The sequence below is a fragment of the Oncorhynchus masou genome, chromosome 24 (assembly GCF_036934945.1).
Source record: "Oncorhynchus masou masou isolate Uvic2021 chromosome 24, UVic_Omas_1.1, whole genome shotgun sequence".
NCBI lineage: Eukaryota > Metazoa > Chordata > Actinopteri > Salmoniformes > Salmonidae > Oncorhynchus > Oncorhynchus masou.
The window spans coordinates 75868027-75887420 of record NC_088235.1 but is presented as its reverse complement, the minus strand read 5'-3'; the positions used below and the strand labels follow the sequence as shown (position 1 = coordinate 75887420).

General features: G+C 42.7%; 1 protein-coding gene across 1 annotated transcript in view; it reads right to left on the bottom strand.

Annotated features, from left to right (window-relative positions):
* Nucleotides 1–19394, bottom strand: part of LOC135512662 (AT-rich interactive domain-containing protein 3A-like) — a 40960-nt gene that overhangs the window by 5457 nt on the left and 16109 nt on the right. Inside the window, exons 3-7 of the mRNA XM_064934911.1 lie at nt 18817–19108; nt 4206–4278; nt 2566–2749; nt 1563–1810; nt 979–1263 (exon numbers count right to left, since the gene is read on the bottom strand). Of these exons, the coding sequence (XP_064790983.1) occupies nt 979–1263; nt 1563–1810; nt 2566–2749; nt 4206–4278; nt 18817–19108 (1082 nt within the window). The remainder of the gene's footprint in view (nt 1–978; nt 1264–1562; nt 1811–2565; nt 2750–4205; nt 4279–18816; nt 19109–19394) is intronic.

Here is a 19394-nt window from a genome sequence, read left to right as displayed (position 1 = left end):
TAAACAAACAAATTCATTAAACAATCTAACACGTACAAATTGATATCTGAATAAACTAACAAACGGAACAACCTAATATATTAAACAAAGTCACTGAACCACCAAACGTCTGAGCAACCATGAAAACACAACCCTACTACTGAAGCACAGACACACACACAACCTCATAAGTTTCTGTGTAGACTTGCAAACTACTGTTAAATAGACAGAAAACACATAAGAGAAGAGTTGGGGGGAAAGGCTACATAGCTTTAAGGCATTTCCATGAAATAGTACTCATTCATTTGAACAAAAACAACAAAATGTCAAGGAAAATTCCCCAGCTTTCTGTACTTTTACTAGACACTGATAACAGGATAAGAAAGTTCCGCTGTTGAATCCCCTACGTATAGAGTCTGTATGCTGCTGGGGAACATTGTTTGTGCAAAAGGGGTCAATATACGCAATTGTTTGACATGGCCAGTTCAAGATCGACAATTTTGCTTAAGAACAGGAGGCCTGATCTACATGACATAAATCCCCTTTCAGGACTGTACTGTGGACCAGTGTTTTCTCAGATGATGGGTTGAGAACCACGAATGGGTTGTGTGGCCAGTCCCTGGGTTGTAGCTAAAGACTGGGTTGTGGCTTAGAGATACAGTTTTGTCTAATGTGGTGGTTGTCAAGGAGAAATTGAAAGCCCTTCATTAAGTAGGTCAAAATGTAAAAAGGTTTGGGAACCAATGCTGGATTTGTATTTACTATGGATCCCCATTAGCTGCTGCCAAAGCAGCAGCTACTCTTCCTGGGGTCCAGTAAAATTAAGGCAATTTATACCATTTTAAAACATTACAATTCATTCACAAATTTCACACTGTGTGGTTATTAACCATACTAAGACATATGTTATTTTACTGATGGGCTGCAATGGTGGCCCAATATTGGTACCTTCAAATCAAACCTTATTTAAAGTACATCTAAAATTGCAACATTCTTTACCTTGGTTGTTGATGCGGATGTTCATGGGCATCTGGGCGGTCATAGCCAGCAGGTTGTGCTGCAGTGCTCTCTGCAGCAGTCGCTGGTGCTCCTCGGCAGGCAGAGCCATCTTCTTTTCCGGTGGCTCGCCCGCCTCCAGTCTGTCCCTCAGCTGCTCCAGAGCCGCGACCTGGGCTGCCATGGCTGCCTGGGCCGCTGCCGCCTGCACCACTGCCACCGAGTGACCCGCCAGAGGATGCCCAGACATGCGGCCCACACCGGACAGGGGCTGACCGCCCTCATCTTCTGCAGGGGAAACGGAGAAGTTTGGAACAGGATAGTAGTGTTGGATGTGTTGGCATTTCAAATCAAATGTGTGATGCTATGGGTTACTGTTCACTTCAACTGTTCTGTAGTAATCTGTATGAACCCACCCAACACTTTGGGGTTGTGTTCGTGTTATGGTTTACTGTTCACTTCAATCTGAATGATATGAATGAACCGAAAGAAGAATTTAAATTAAATAAAACAAACTTCCTCATTTCAATGCAGCATAATTGTCCTCTAAAGATATCTGAGCAAAACCCGTTGCTCTCCAACAACACCTTTCTTGATTTTCTGGATGGGAGTGAGAGATGCTCCATTGGTGGCCATGTTCATCCCCATGTTCTGCATGGACATCTTGGGGGAGGACAGCATGGTGGGGGTCCCATTGGGGGAGTAGGTGAAGAGGGAGCTGCCGAAGCTCTGTCGGCGGCCCTCCCGCCGGTTACTATCGATAGCTGCCTGGAGCTCATTGGGGTTGCTGAGGCTCCTCTTGTCACATTCATATGGGTACAGGTACTTCATGTATCTGTGATAACGTAACGTGATAACGTTTCAGTTGGTATTAGGAACATTATGAAATCATGTGAAAAACACTATTACAATGGATAAGTATACCTTGAAACAAGTTTACAAATTGTGTGTTTGTGTGTGTGTGTTCACCAGGGGTTGGAACTGGTTCAGGGAACGGAACAGAAAACCAGAAAATAATACATTTAGAGGAACAGAACCGAGAACGAAAGTGAATTACACTGTTCCAGAACAGAACGGTTATTTTAAAAGCATGGGAACAGGATAATAACATTAGTTTACGTTACAGCATATTTCTTTTCAGTCCCACAAAAAAACGCCTATGCAAGGCACTCACTTTCAATCACTTATTCCAGTGTCTACCTGCTAGCTGAACATCTTAGCCAGTCAGTGTGCGTGTAGGCTAACTCCCCCTCCAAAGTATAGTCTACTGTAGCCTACAGACGTACAAGTGGGGTTCAGAAATTAGAGAGATATTTTATTAGAGAAGAATGGATGAACATGTAAATAGCTTGCCCGCTCCAGAGCAAGCTGCTCTATCCGCACTGATTGGTGAAGTCATTTAATGTTGCCTTGGGCAGACAAGTGTAGGGTGCGAGATGCGATTGAAATTTTGCGGGTGGTAGGAGCGGGTGGAGGAGGAGACTTGAAGTTGAGGAGACAAAAAGTTGATTTCAGAGGTTTAAAAACGATCAGAAATAAACAATATAAACATTTACTACGTTTATTTTGGTTCCAACCCCTGGTACTCACTGTGTCCTGAGAGTAAAGGCAGCACTGGTAATTGAGGTAGGAAGGTTGAGTCCTTTAGTGATCTCTCTCCACAGCTTCTTGTTGATGACCTCCACCAGGCCTCCCTTCTCTGTCACCAGCTGGTACAGCATGTACAGGTCCAGGACCTGCTTGGCCATGATGGGGATCCTGTTCACAGGGGTTCCTGGAGACAGGGAAAAGACAGGGAAAAGACAGGGAAAAGGGAAAAGACAGGGAAAAGACAGGGAAAAGACAGGGAAAATACTCACTGCCTGTGGTTACGCCATACTCTTTTACTAGGTTTCTCTTTTGATACGTCGCCATGGAACTGAGTGTGAACTGAGAAAGCCTTCTAGTCGTTTGAAACGGTTTGAACGCTTCAGGAGTACAACACTACTTAATTCACTGGGCGTGGCTTTGGTGACAGAAATGTCATGGTCTAATAGGTAGAGGGTATTGTTTTCCTACAGAGTGTCACACCTTTTCTGAGCACACATTACTTCAATAAATAATACATTGTCAATGCAATGTCTGTTTTATTCTTGTTATGGTATTGGGTCTTATTATCCTTTCAAATACGTGACATCTTCTTTAACAATTAAGAAAGCTATTGGGGGAAAAAAGAAGATACTCCTTTCAGTATTGTCAATTCCCTATATCGTCCCTAGAGGGCAGTGTCCAATTATTAGAGAAACTATGCTCGCAGACCCGCCCATACATTTGTTTGAGAGCAAACATACTGTAAACCTCCAATACTGGATTTTCCACACTGACTATCTTGATGTTTATTTATGTTTATTATTATTATTACATTCAACATGTTGGCCTTATATTTCCAAAGTAGAACTTCATTTGTGTATCAACATTATACAATGTACTGTGCTGTTTGAAATGCTTGAATAAAAACACCACATGGACCCACAATGTGACTGCTGACTACTCTCCATGATCTTTATCTGCATTGTTTTGTAGATACAGTCTGACTCTGATTAATAAAATATGATTGTGTGGAATTGCCATGTTCTGAGGCAGCAATTCACACTTGGAATGCTGAACCAAACCAAACACCATAACTGAACGGAGCAACATACAAACTCTGGAGCCTAAACATATGCGTAAATACATTCCTAACTCACTACATGCACTCTTGTGTACGCTCTACTTTTAGACGCGCTGGGAACAGTGAGGGCTTGGCAATCATCTCCAAATGAATAGCGATCCGCCCATGAAGGTGAAAGCTGAGAGTGGTGTTTCGTATGTCAATGAAGGGGGAGGGACAGGGGGTTATAGAGCAGTGTTTCCCAACTCCAGTCCTCAAGTACACCCAACAGTACACATTTTGATTGTCGCCCTGGACGAACACACCCGATTCAACTAATCATCAAACCCTTTGAGTTGAATCAGGTGTGCTTGTCTCGGGCTACGATCAAAATGTGTACTGTTGGGGGTACTTGAGGACTGGAGTTGGGAACCACTGGGCTAGAGAATAGAACATTGCCTCCCAGTACTAATCCACCAAGGCAAACAGTACAGCCTTCCAGTCTCCATCGAGTCATGGCAGTTATTGGCATTGATGTGGCGCTGCTAGATAGAGGGACAGAAAGGTACTGTACTCTCTGACACATACGACACTCCCTCACCTCTCTTTTGCATGAAGCTGAATAGGTCATCCAGAAACTCTTTTCTCTTGGGGTCGCCATCTAGTTCATAGAGCTGTTGAGGAGATGAGAAGAGGGGAGGGGGAAGAGATGAAACAAGTTACAACTGGGAGCAGATTACCAATGGGGGTTTGAGAGCCATTATTGCCCCAAAATGGAGGATGGAGCCTCAGCCTTAGAATGCCATCAAGTCGAGAGAGGAGGCCCAGTCTGATGAAAACCTGATGTGGCCCTGCTGCTATAGCTGAGAGCTCCGGAAAGCTCAGTGAAAGTTAACAGTAAAAGTGGATCACATGCTCAGGGGAACACAGTGGGCTATTGAGGCAACTTCAATTGCGGTATGAAGATTGATTCACACTCGCTGGTGCGAAGAGTATCTTTTGACTGGCTAGAATGTCAAACAAATGTACAGCTAACAAACCAAATGTATACCTGAGGTGAAATAAATTATATATATACCTGCTACACAAGGTTCTTCATCATTACAACAGTTCGGCCAGAGCACACAATGTAAAACTCTACCCTGGTTTGGGAGAGCTTTTTTCAGGCTCTTGCTGTGTAACCACAAACAGGCCATTCTCTTTGTGGCATTTAGCGCTCATTAGTGACGCCAAGCTGCCGTAAGATCTTATTATCAGAGGGATGGGGGGCTGGATGATTAGACAGAGAGAGCGGTAATGTAGGGCTGGAGGCAAGGCAAGTCTTAATTACAGGATGCCTGCATTTCGAGGAGTGCCGTGCTATAAATCTTCAAAATGGCTCCCCTCAGTCTCTCTCGCTCTTTCTCTCTCTCTGACAAGTTTGTAATAGATCTCCCCCCATGCCTCCCTCCACCTCCTCCACAGAGCAACCGCTGTGTTCTTCCTTTTCCTTCTATCCAATGCACACCGGTCTGCTCTGCCAGCATTCCTACTGTAGGTTCCTGAGATAGGCCTAACCTGCCTGGGAAAAGATAATCGCCTTGACAATAGAACTGTCTGGACAAAATTAGTTCACATAAGTTACAGCAAACATAAACAAGAGGGCATATATGTTTGCCACAGAGCAAATACAGTTAACATACACTTAGGTGTAAAAACTTGTTTTTCAACCTCTCCACAAATTTCTTGTTAACAAACTATAGTTTTGGCAAGTCGGTTAGGACATCTACTTTGTGCATGACACAAGTCATTTTCCAACAATTGGTTAGTCAGATTATTTCACTTATAATTCACTGTATCACAATTCCAGTGGGTCAGAAGTTTAGATACACTAAATTGCCTGTGCCTTTAAACAGCTTGGAAAATTCCAGAAAATGTTGTCATGGCTTTAGAAGCTTCTGATAGGCTAATTGACATAATTTGAGTCAATTGGAGATGTACCTGTTGATGTATTTCAAGGCCTACCTTGGGAAAATGGGAAAATCAAAAGAAATCAGTCAAGACCTCAGAAAAAATTTTTTAGACCTCCACAAGTCTGGTTCATCCTTAAGATCAATTTCCAAATGCCTGAAGGTACCGTGTTCATCTGTACAAACAATAGTATGCAAGTATAAACACCATGGGACCATGCAGCCGTCATACCGCTCAGGAAGGAGACGTGTTCTGTCTCCTGGAGATTAACGTACTTTGGTGCGAAAAGTGCAAATCAATCCCAGAACAACAGCAAAGGACCTTGTGAAGATGCTGGAGGAAACAGGTACAAAAGCATCTATATCCACCGTAAAACGAGTCCTATATCAACATAACCTGAAAGGCCGCTCAGCAAGGAAGAAGCCATTACTCCCAAACTGCCATAAAACAGCCAGACTATGGTTTGCAACTGCACATGGGGACAAAGATCGTACTTTTGGGAGAAATGTCCTCTGGTCTGATGAAACAAAAATAGAACTGTTTGGCCTTAATGACCACTGTTATGTTTGGAGGAAAAGGGGGAGGCTTGCAAGCCGAAGTGGGGTGGGGGAAGCACGGGGGTGGCAGCATCATGTTGTGGAGGTGCTTTGCTGCAGGAGGGACTGCTGCACTTCACAAAATAGATCATGAGGAAGGACAATTATGTGGATATATTGAAGCAACATCTCAAGACATCAGTTAGGAAGTTAAAGCTTGGTCGCAAATGGGTCTTCCAAATGGACAATGACCCCAAGCATACTTCCAACTTTGTGAAAAATGACTTAAGGACAACAAAGTCAAGGTATTGGAGTGGCCATCACAAAGCCCTGACCTCATCCTATAGAAAATCTGTGCGCAGAACTGAAAAAAGCATGTGCAAGCAAGGACGCCTACAAACCTGACTCAGTTACACCAGCTCTGTCAGGAGAAATGGGCCAAAATTCACCCAACCTATTGTGGGAAGCTTGTGGAAGGCTACTTGAAACATTTGACTCAAAATAAACCATTTAAAAGCAATGCTACTAAATACTAAATGAGTGTATGTAAACTTCTGACCCACTGGGAATGTGATGAAAGAAATAAAAGCTGAAATAAATAAATCTCTCTACAATTATTCTGACATTTCACATTATTAAAATAAAGTGGTGATCCTAACTGACCTAAGACAGGGAATGTTTACTAGGTTTAAATGTCAGGAATTGTGAAACTGAGTTTAAATGTATTTGGCTAAGGTGTATGTAAACTTATGACTTCAACTGTGTGTAGTCACTAGGGAGATTTGTGTGCTCTCTTCATCTGGTATAGGATACCCTTTTGGCTTCATAGCTTAACCAGAGGTCTGAGACATGATGTCTGGGGGCCCAATTGCAGCCATCCAATCTAATGTGTACCTCAAAGATTCAGTCAATTCTGGTTTGGCAATGTGGTAATTGCTATACTGTGAGCCTGTATTATATATTGAAAATAAGATTTTCTTATAAAAACAATGGGCCACTCGCTAAAATTACTTTGGAGGCCCCTGGTTTAGACTGAATATTAGCATGAGATTCATGTCAAAGGAAAGTTGATGAGCAGGGCGAAGCCATATCAAAGTGTTTGGAGTACCAGTGGCGGATGAACAAGACAGTTGGAGAGGTTGAGGGACAGCAGCAACCACTCTGAACAAGACAGTTGGGGAGGTTGAGGGACAGCAGCAACCACTCTGAACAAGACAGTTGGGGAGGTTGAGGGACAGCAGCAACCACTCTGAACAAGACAGTTGGGGAGGTTGAGGGACAGCAGCAACCACTCTGAACAAGACAGTTGGGGAGGTTGAGGGACAGCAGCAACCACTCTGAACAAGACAGTTGGGGAGCTTGAGGGACAGCAGCAACCACTCTGAACAAGACAGTTGGGGAGCTTGAGGGACAGCAGCAACCACTCTGAACAAGCCAGTTGGGGAGCTTGAGGGACAGCAGCAACCACTCTGAACAAGATTACCAACACCATCCCTGACAAGCAGAATCAATTTACTTAGGCAAAGCCATGGAGCATGCTCCTCTTTCTTTAAACAGTGCACTTTTGGGCCTCCCAGATGGCGCAGTGGTCTAGGGCACTGCATCGCAGCGCTAGCTGTGCCACCAGAGACTCTGGGTTTGCGTTCAGGCTCTGTCGCAGCCGGCCGCGACTGGGAGGTCCGCTCAATTGGCCTAGCGTCGTCCGGGTTAGGGAGGACTTGGCCGGTAGGGATATCCTTGTCTCGTCGTGCACCAGCGACTCCTGTGGCGGGCCGGGCGCAGTGCGCGCTAACCAAGGTCCCAGGTGCACGGTGTTTCCTCCGACACATTGGTGCGGCTGGCTTCCGGGTTGGATGCGCACTGTGTTAAGAAGCAGGCTTGATTGGGTTGTGTTTCGGGGGACGCGTGACTTTCGACCTTTGTCTCTCCCGAGCCCATGTGGGAGTTGTAGCGATGAGACAAGATAGTAACTACTAATAATTGGATACTACAAAATTGGGGAGAAAAAGGGGGTAAAATTCAACAAAAAAATTAAAAAAACACAACAAAAAACAGTTTACTTTCCTGACACAAGCTACTAGAGAAACCCACCAATCAGGTTCCCTTCCCCACCCCCTCTCTCTATCAACCACCACTCCCTTTAGTTGGGCCTCTCTCTCGTATTACTGGATACAGCTGCTTCCTTTTCCCAGGAAACTCTTAGAGACCCCCCACACACACACCCATCTAATCCCCCCTCCAAACCAGACCCCCCCACCCCTCCCCCACATACCTCTAGTATAACACATCTGTTTATCTGGGTTGGGTGGGGTTTGGGGGCTACAGGTTGTCACATCAACCTAAATCTATAGTATACACACTGATAGGGCGTTGACCGTCTCCTTGTGTGCGATTGTCTCGCAAAGAGCTGTGTCAATGAGCAAAAACATTGGTGGTGAGCATTACAGTACATTACTTTTACGTGTGCCCCAGTGATACTACGGCCAAGTAGGTAGGCGTTTTAGATGTAACTTTTTAGTAGCAGGGAGTTTTAACGTGAACAGGTTTCCTGCCAAACCAGATTTCCTTAGATCCACCCAGAATGTTACAATGTGAATAGGCAAACAAATAGTCAGAGACCACTTAAATGCATTGTCTGTGCAAACTACATAAAATGGTTGAGAGCGCCATATTTATATGGCTGATTACGATGTTTCTTCATTCGTAACTCTTGAATCATTGGACACAAGATAAGCAACATGTTCATTTCTGAATGCTCTAACTACTGTGTGCAGGTCAAGCTTGTCGTGCGCCTGTTGGGTTAAACACACACCCACACACAAAAAAAATCTGCTTCATGTCAAATATCATGAACAATTCCAGCACAGGTAGCTGGAATTGGTAGTCAAACCAGTTAAGAAAAACAACAGCAACCGGAGTCCCATGCAAATCATCATGGCACCGGGCGAGAAGTGTCACGTAGCACATAATTGGGCCTAGCTATTGAACACTATTCCCCACATGGATATTGAGAGGGAACTGCATTGAGCTGATGTGTTGCACAAACACTTACCCATCCTTTCACACCTGACAATCACCTCCGGGCAGGGCTGACACACACACACACACACACACACACACACACACACGAGTGGGGGATGGGAGGGAAAGGTCAGGAGGGGGAGTGAGCAAACATGCAGCTTGACTTCACCAGTGTGAGAAGGTTCTGGATATGGTTTGTGAACATCGGTACATGATGGCTCATATTCAAATAGTGCATTGTTCCTAGCTGTATCCCTCCTATGCTAGCTTTCTGTGTTTTCACATGGCTGTCAAGTGAACAAGGACAGTTCAACACCACAATGTGGTGCTGGCTGTTCCCTTTCACTCATTATCACACTCAACTCAAAGAGATATAAAACCACAGTTGCAAATAAGAAACCACATTAATGGAAATGCATTACAGTGAGGTATCGAAGCTAAAGAGCTAACGCTACACTAGCTGAGTTTGCAAGCATTGAATTAAAAAGAAAAAAACGTTCTGAATTTATCAATTTGAGTTGGCGTGTAGAAAACAGATAAATCATTGTGTTGAGTATAATACCCTTATTTTATGCTACGGCCTACTATATTACGTGACACAACTAAGAGCTTACCTTTATTTTTCCCTAAGAAAAAAATTATCATAATTGTGTATATTTTGTGCCTTCTAGAGAATATTTCCACTCAAGAGGAAAATAATTTGTACAAGTCAAGTCAAAGTTTTACTTGGCTGCCAGAACAGGAAATTAAGACTACATGGTAGCCTGGCGGGTAGGAGCATAAACGAAAGGTCACTGGATCGAATCCTCGAGCCGACATGGTACAAATCTGTTGTTCTGCCTCTGAGCAAGGCAGTTAAATACAACTGCGCCCCAGGCGCCGATGACATGGATGTCGATTTAAGGCAGCCCCCTGTACCTCTCTGCATCAGAGGGGTTGGGTTAAATGCGGAAGACACATTTCAGTTAAATGCATTCAGTTGTAGAACTGGTATCCCCCTTTCCCATAATCTAAACTGAAGAAGAAGGAACCAGCAAAGTATACTGTAGTTTATTTTTGAAGTGAAAATAAGGAGCTAATACCTACAGGGTAAAGTGACTTGCAGAATATACCAAAGTAGTATGTCAATAAAGATTAACGTCTTCCAAAATCATCCCCAGTCTGTACCTCTTTCTAGTGTCGTGCGAAGACATAACACAGTAAGAAAGATTTCACACTTGCGGATGGTCAATGAATGAATAGCTAGAGAAGTTACACTCGGTATTTGAATGAGTCCGAAACTAGTCTATTTGACTTTCCAGTCTCTCTCTCTCTCTCTCTCTCCTCTTTCTACACCCAAACAAATACAGAAACCTATGCATGAGCAGACATTTACTCTTTTAAACCCGGAGGAACAAACTCCGCCTTTCTGAGCAGTATACCTACAGAGACAGAATCCACTGCCAAACATGCTCCAACACATCTTTAATCCTGACTGAATTCCTGATCTTTAAATCCAAGATTCACCTTATGAACAGAGGGTTGTGGCACAATCGAAGGACCAAGATACAGGAAGTAAGCATTTTGTTGAACGGTGTATACCATGTGTATCCTGTACATAATAGAACTTAAAACTGAAACTGAAATACTCAGAAGCAAAAACAAAAGCTGTTTCTCGTAGTGAGCATTGCTGCATTTTCTAAGAACTGAAGAGAGTTGAGAGGACTGTCAAAATAACTTCCAAGGAATTGATGTGTGTGAATTAAGAGTAACGGTGATAACCGCGATGTAATATGTTTGATTTCTGCCAATTAGTGTAGTCAATAAAATAACTACATTTAAATGATTAAAGTAATCCTATATAGGGCCTATGGCAAAGTAATAATCATGTCTTTCATTGTATATATTTACATTTGAAGTGAAAAGAGAGTGAACACCACTTGACCATATATGACATGAAAATAGAATGAACAATATTCAAATGATACATGTATCCCATTCCCATTAACCCCAGCTGTTCTTACACACAGCCAGTACAGACATTGATAATGAATGTAGAATAGTTGGTAGCTTGTGAGAGCCTCTACATGGCTAACTGCATGGATGATGTATTAAAGGCCTAACCTTACTACACTTAAATGATAGTGCCAGAGAAGCCGATGTTTGGAGGATATATTGGCATGGGTGTCGTTAGGCCCGAGACGAAGTTAAGGCCTGGCAAACCGTGCCAATATATCCTCCAAACAACAGCTTACCAACCTATTCAAATCATGATTGACATATTTTCATGAAACACCTTATTTAGATGAATTTATTCATACCATTTCATCATTCCACAAGGTATAGTCCTGACACACACAAGTCTGAGGTTGCTACCCAAGCCATCTGGTCATTCATTCTATTGGTTTGGTTGCCAAAAACACGACCCAGTTGTGAAGACTTTCTGTCCTGCATCTATGGATGCGACCCAATCGTTTCTTCTAAATGTTCTATTGTCATACTGGCTGGCAATGTTCTTATCCCTTGCTTGCTAGCTAGCCAACTACGGCTAACGTACAGTCACGTCAAAAAGCGCATTCAAAATAACAGCAAAATAGCTGCATTTGCATTTGTTAAAGCTGTTTTCTAGTGACATTCATTTGGATACATTCATAAGAATGAGCTAATGATGCGTGATTTCACTTGGCATAGAAAATGTACTCTCATCAGGACACGGTTGTTCAGAGAAGCTAGCCAACAACACAGCTATCACAATCACCTCAAACTGAAGCTGAAAAGACAGCTGCATTTACTTTCATTTGACCCGTTTCATATTGACATTTCTTTGTTTATATCCATACAAATTACGCCGATTCATGATTTCGACTGGCTGAGAAATGCTGCCTGCCTGTCTGTCTCGTCTCCCGACCCCTACACGTACATTATTATGGGACAGCTGTAGATCGAATTTCATTATTGAAACAATGTTGTAAATGTCAGACAGCAAGGTTTAAACAAATCTCTGCTATTGAAAACCAATTTCTAGTCTAAAAGAAATGGGAGATAATGTCTAGATGCTTTTTAAGTAATATGTGGAGATAAAGTTTATAAATTGTCTGGCTGGGCTGAAGAGACAGTGGATTGCGCAGTGAGGTGGAACAGAGTAAAAAGGCATTTCAACGTCAGTTTTAGCTGGTGGTAGTTTCTGGATTAGACACCGGCTGGAATGCGGTTTTAACCAATCAGCGTCCAAGATTAGACCCACCCATTGTATGAAGTCTAATGAATAGTATCATATTTATAAATGACAAAGAAGGTAGGGCAGAACTGTGAGCAAGCTGCAGTTTCACATGACAGCAATGTGAGTGGGTGGGGAAATGTTTTATTGGCACGAACAAGAACAGGTTCTAAGAACGACATCACCTAACAAAACAAAGAGGTCCTCTATATAGATTAGAACCTTTCCACACTACATTACCACGTTAGAGCCTGATAAGTGTAATTAACCCCAAAAAGGCCCAAAATTTCTAATTTCTACTATCAACCCCAAAAAGGCCCAAAATTTCAACGAGATAAATATCTAATGACTATTCATGCGCAAGCTGGAAGCATTTATTCAGCGCCAGTGGAGATGAAGTGATAATGTTGTCTCTAAACGTTAGAGAGATGGAGACAGAGATAGTAGCGAAACTCAGGGTTCAAGCCAATGTCACGAAACAAACCAGAGCCTGCGTCACCTAACAGGACCAGCAGACAATCTGGAGGGAACAGAAGACGTTATGTCTGGAGAGAAAGGCTCCAGTTGTTTGTGCAACAGAGGGCTGGGGTAAGGCGCCTCAAGTGTCAATCAGAATGATTGATGGCTTGGGCTATGAAGGTAATGGTTGACGACAGCCCAGGTCCTTCCCCCTCAGCAGCCCTTTCCATGGGGCTCTTTAGGGAAGGAGATGTCCTGGTCGCGTGACCGGACCATCCAGATCAATAGGTTGTATGGGTGAACATTTAACCTCTGCTGACCCTTGATTTGTCCTCTCCTTGTCAGCTGTCCTCCCCCATGTTGTGGAGATTGAGTTAAAGGACAAAGAGAGGAACCATGGAGGTGGTAGGTGTGCAACTCAGCCTGGACTTGGTAGGAGGTGGGCTTGCCAAGACAAAACACATGACAAAGACCCACCATTGTCATATAAAGATCAGGGAGAGTCATAACACTGTCCACTGTTTTGACTTGAATCCTAAACATTTTCCAGATGTAAATGGGATCCAAACAAGGTGTGGGCTTGCTAATCTCACACATCATACTTTGTATGAATGTCACGCTCATAATGGGTCTTTACGGATTAAATTGTAAATTCATATTTTACCCTATTGACATTTTCCTATCACACCAATCTATTTCAAAAAAGGTGGATTCAAAAATGCGAGGCAGTGTGAAACACTAATACATATATTTGTATTATTGCTCAAGGTCACATTCTAGGCTTTCATACAGTAAGGTGGGGAGAACCAAATGGAGACAGAGTTTAAGCATTGTATAGAAATGTATAGATTAGATACTACAAAAGACACAAGGCATCCACAAAGGCAGATGTATGGCTTGAGAAGTCCAGCAATGTCAACCCTTTTAGTTTTTTTGCTTTAAGCCAATAAAGGAAATGCAAGTTGTGTAATCTCAGTCCACTCCCTGACAATGTATTAGCAGACAACTCACGGTTATGCCTAAATCAAATCAAGTTATGAAGAAATACAAGGCTAGACTTTTCAGAATCAGAGGGGTCGGGTTAAATGCGGAAGACATTTCAGTTGGACAACTGACGAGGTTTCCCTTTCAAACCAAATACAAAAAAAGTTCAAGCACCAAAATGGGAACACGCAAAAAAGTGCTGGCCTTTATGCAATCTTTGTTTACATTCCTGCTACTAGCTACCCCCCTTTGACGCCATATTCAGCGCCTGCCAATTTCCAGTTCTGACATCAGCTGCACAGCAACTAGAAGCTGGACACTTTCCAACACTCTACTTCATAGCCAAAGGCCAGTATTCACTACACTTGTACTGCTTGGCTGTTGTTCAAACTGTAGCTCCTCCCTGCTCTCTCCCTCCCACACCCTTTAGTTACAACCCTTAATTTCTCCTTGATTCAAGAAGACTTTAAAGAGCTTCCCATGTCGCTGTTTATTTTGTTTTCCTTCCATTTTTTTTGTGGGATGCCACGTTCCATTAACCCTGTTCCTTCTTTGTGTTAAACGGAGCCTGCCGCACACCCAAAGATTCACCAGGGCACTTTAAGGCAGATCTGTAGAAAAATTCAGTTGTCCAACTGTCTTCAGCATATGCTCCTCCAATGGTCTGTTGTGCACTATACAAAATGGTTGGGTCACAAGTAAATGCTGTGCGAACTGGATGCAATACTTCACTGACTTTGCTCCAAGATTTGATTTGATTTATTTATAAATCAGGCCAATGGACTACATTTGTATGAGCAAATCTTTATAGGCTAAATGGTTTCAGAGAAGCAAACTGTTTTACAGGGGTTCACACCAAAGGCAAAATGCTTAAGTCACATTTGAGCAAGACTGTGTGTATTACAAGGATGTTTCACTAATATTCAGAGTCATTGGCTGATCAATATCATGTTTTTAGGATTTAGGCCTAAATGTAGAAGTCTGTTAAATTATATTAAAAGCTATACCTCAGGATATGGTGAAATTGTATTTTTAGACAGTTCATTTTTTTTCTGAATATTTCTTTTTATTTGTTACAATAAATAAACAGCTGGTAAACACCAAGTCATAAAAAATAAATAACGGTTTGAAAAAGTACTGAGATAAGCTAAAACACAAAACTGCATGGCAGTTGCTTTTGACACTAACAAGGAGGCTGGCAAAGCTATAGGCTACATGTATTTTGTCATTTGAGCACTGACTAAACAGTCAGGAAGAAACTGTTAACACATTTCAGAGACGAACATTAAGGAATGCCATCAGTATAGGAGTTGTATCAGCAGAATCGTGCTGGCGAGCAATCCCAATAAGTGGCACTCTGTATTGGCTCCAATTCGCCCTTCATTTCCTGTGGTCACTGCCCTTCCCCCATTCCATGTGTGTGCATGCAAATCAATATTTAATGCCAATTCCCTGATAATAGGGAGTGGAATGAATTTTTAAAGAGATACCCTCTTTACTGTCCATCTGTGTTCCGTCTTCCCTGCTGTGTGTCTTTAAAAATACAGAAGGAGAGAGACAAGAGCGGGCACAAAGGTTTTATTTGCTTCTGGAGTTTTCTAGCCTGAGAATGATAGTGTAATGGGAGAAGGGTTAGACAATGGACAGTCGGGAGGTCAACACAATTATTTCTGAGGCACTCTCCGCCTTGTTTGTGGACAAGCAGCAGATTCCCCTTCAACACAATGACTGTTCTGATTAGTCAACTTTAAGGAACGTGGTAATTGTTATCCTAAAAGGCCCCAAAATAAATAAAAATCCCTGATAGTGGTTTCGTCTGGAAATCGTTAAGTTAACCGCTAATATTGTTACTTAAATATTTCTCTCTATTTAAAAAGTGCTTGCAATGATCTTTGAATTGGACATGTTTGTTATAGAGGTCTGAATACACTGCATGCTGTCATCATAATTAAAACATGTTTCAAGGTGTTTGAACAAATAGAAGAGGTTAATATGTATGTCTACACACTAGCTGCAGGGTTAATGAGTCAGTTCTGAACAGGGAGGTAAAAACATTTTCCAACTTAGGCGCACACGTGCTCCTTGTAAAAAAAAAAAGGTCAGTGTAGAGCCCAGCCTCTGGTGAATGAGCACCAAGGCTGCTTCTGAAATGGCACCCTATTCCCTACATAGTGCACTACTTCCCGGGCAAAAGTAGTACAGTGAACAGGGTGCCATTTTGGACATAACACAGGTACATTTTCACTGTGGAAGTAGCCCCAAAAGCACCAGATTCTCACCTCATGTGATTGTGATAATGGACGGTTATGATGACCTATGCCTTATCAGATGTCAAATAGTAACAGATACATGTAGGCCTGCAGGTTGGTGGAGAAACATAAAGTTAAAGATTCTCCCTCGTGTTTGAGGGAGTGAACAACTCCGAATGGAAAAAGAGGGCCGAGTAGTAGTAAAACAAGTGCTGTCATATAGGAATATCTGAGGACAGGTGTATGTATAGGTGCCAGGGGGTGGGGATAGGTCTCACTAACATAACACAGCTCAAATGGCACTATACCAGGGGCAAATCAGTTGAACTGGCAAACATTATCCACCGCTGGTATAACTTGATATCCACCCAATGAATCATTTTTTAAATTCAGCAGATATATTCTATCAGAGGCTACTGGCAACCTGCCTAGAAATGTTGATTAATTAATGACCACATATTTTATCAGACCTCCGCCCAGACCACATTGAGGCTGATTTAGTCAGACCTTTCTTCAGCCAAGAGGATGGACACTCCTGTGTTCCATGACCAGGTTTGACTAAAGGCAGCTATACACTGGCGTTCATGTAACATGGACATCCATAATACGCTCACCTGCATGTCTAGTTTGTATGTAGGGCCCACATATCAGATTGGAATGGTTCCAACTGGCACAGACCGATAGAGACATGCAGCATTCTGAGAGGGTCTGGGTCCAGAGTGGACAGATTATCACGCTCCCTCAGGCACATTCCAACTGCCTCCACCCACCTACCCAAAATAAACTCTACAGTCTTAACCCCTTCCTCCCCAGGGAGAGGCACAGACCATCACAATACTTCTACTCAGCTATTATCGTAAGAAAAACACATTTAACCGGGAGGGGGAGGGGTAGGCAAAGAAAAAAAACATACTGGCAATCTTAATTATTAACTGTCAACAATATTCTTCCTTCTCTGAGGTAACCATGATATAACTCGGATCATTTCAGCAACACTAACCATGTTTCCATCCACAGTGTTTATGCGAATAAAGTCATACTGTATAAAATAAAATCCAGACAGCTGTGATGGAAACAGGAAGTTTCGATACAATTTTATAAATGCCGACAGATCATTTGTTTGTTTGACACGGTGGGATTTTTTTGTGTGTGTCTGCAAAATGTATTATGCGAGAAATGCCGGTGGAAATGCCTTTATGTGCAAATATTACACAGCGCTCCTTTCCAATAAATATCGAGGGTCTTATTCTGGTGACATGATGATCGATGCTTGACAGCCTTTTAACAAATATAAATATTCTCTCTTATCCATAATAGTCTCACCATGTAGACTGTATCCGCAAACCGCCGGCTCGATCGCACGTGCCGAGACCAGAGTAGGCACATTTGCTATTTGTGACAGAACTGTAGAGTTGAAAATGCGATGGAAACATATTGAACTTCAGATTTTTTATTCGGTACATAAAAACTTAAGGGAAAAGGTACATTTTTCAGGACTAGGTCATCACTCGCTGATTTCTATCTGCAACAAGTCAATTTGGTGGAAATCCACCACTGGTGGAAAAACGTGAATATACACAGGGTAGTCCCTCGCCAATTGGATGGAAACCGAGCTACTGACATTTCCTGATAACATGTACTACAACATGAAAATGCATCACATTTCGCCGTGGGTCTTATAACACTGTCAAACATTTGTTGAAAGCAACAATTTAAGTAACTCACGTTAAAAAGGCACATAGCCTAGTGGTTAGAACGTTGGACTAGTAACCGGAAGGTTGTGAGTTCAAACCCCCAAGCTGACAAGGTACAAATCTGTCGTTCTGCCCCTGAACAGGCAGTTAACCCACTGTTCCCAGGCCCTCATTGAAAATAATAATGTGTTCTTAACTGACTTGCCTGGTTAAATAAAGGTAAAATATAAATAAATAAGATGTATAATTGTGGTTAAAAACCAAATACACAAACTCCCCTATACATTACCACCATTTTTGTATCATTATTACATAACTTCCGAAGTCTGATCAAATAATGACAATCTGTGTAGCAAACTTGCATTTCCCAATATTTCTAAAATACCCTGTGGCAGCGTTTACAGCGGCTAAATGTACTACTGCGCTCAACTACAGCTGCTCATACCCAAAATCCTTCACAGTAAACACGAGACTGCAAAGGAAGGAAAGGTAGACTCAGCAATATGACATCAATATGACTCAGCAATATGACATCCTCATACACAACTAGGCGTCTTCCTGCTTACATCAACAGAATTGAAATTTGACAAGACTCTTTCCAATGTGAGCATACCTCAATGGAGGGAGGGTGCAAATGGAAGAGCCCAGCTGTGTATGATGATATCATACTACTACTGAGTGTACTATAACATTTACATTTTTGCCATTTAGCAGACTCTCTATCCAGAGTATATCAAATCAAATGTATTTGTCACATACACATGGTTAGCAGATGTTAATGCGAGTGTAGCGAAATGCTTGTGCTTCTAGTTCCGACAATGCAGTAGTAACCAACAAGTAATCTGACCTAACAATTCCAAAACTACTACCTTATACACACAAGTGTAAAGGGATAAAGAATATGTACATAACGATATATGAATGAATGATGGGACAGAACGACATAGGCAAGATGCAGTAGATGGTATCGAGTACAGTATATGAGATGAGTAATGTAGGGTGTGTTAACAAAGTGGCATAGTTACAGGAGCAACATTGGTTAAGTGACGTGCTACAGGACTCATGACAGATTTTTCACTTAGTCGGCTGGTTGATTTAAACCAGCAACCCCTCCGAGTCCTACCTGTCTGAACTGCTCTTCGTAGGTCCAGTCCCCATGGTCCAGGCCACCCAGCTGGCTCTGGGATCCGTGTGGGGGGAGGATGGCTGCTCGGGGCTCCTGGTCTGGGTCGGTGCTGGGCCGGGCTGGCTTCAGCAGCTGGGAGTGGGGGTGCAGCTGGCGGTGAGGCAGCAGCAGGATGCCCTTCCCCGGGGCCACCGCCTCCCGGCCTGTAGGCAGGCCCTCGTTGACTAGCTCGTCCTCGTAGTCCTCCTCCATCTCCCCCTCAAAGTCCTCCTCATCCCACTTCTGCTTTCTGCAGCCGAGAGAAAAGCCACGCCACCCGCATGTTACAACATCCTTACACAAAATGGCATGTACTTGAAATATACCTGTATACATACTGGTGCACTTGTGTAACCAGTAAGGGCAATGATCACATTCGATGGAAAGCTAGCTAACACACCATTGAAACATTAAAAAGGTGTTGCATTATATAGGCTAAATGGTAAAGATTGAGGAAATGTGTATGAAACGCTCACCCATTACAAGTGAACAAAGACCAGACAAAACCCTAGACCAGAGCAAAGCAAATCAGACAT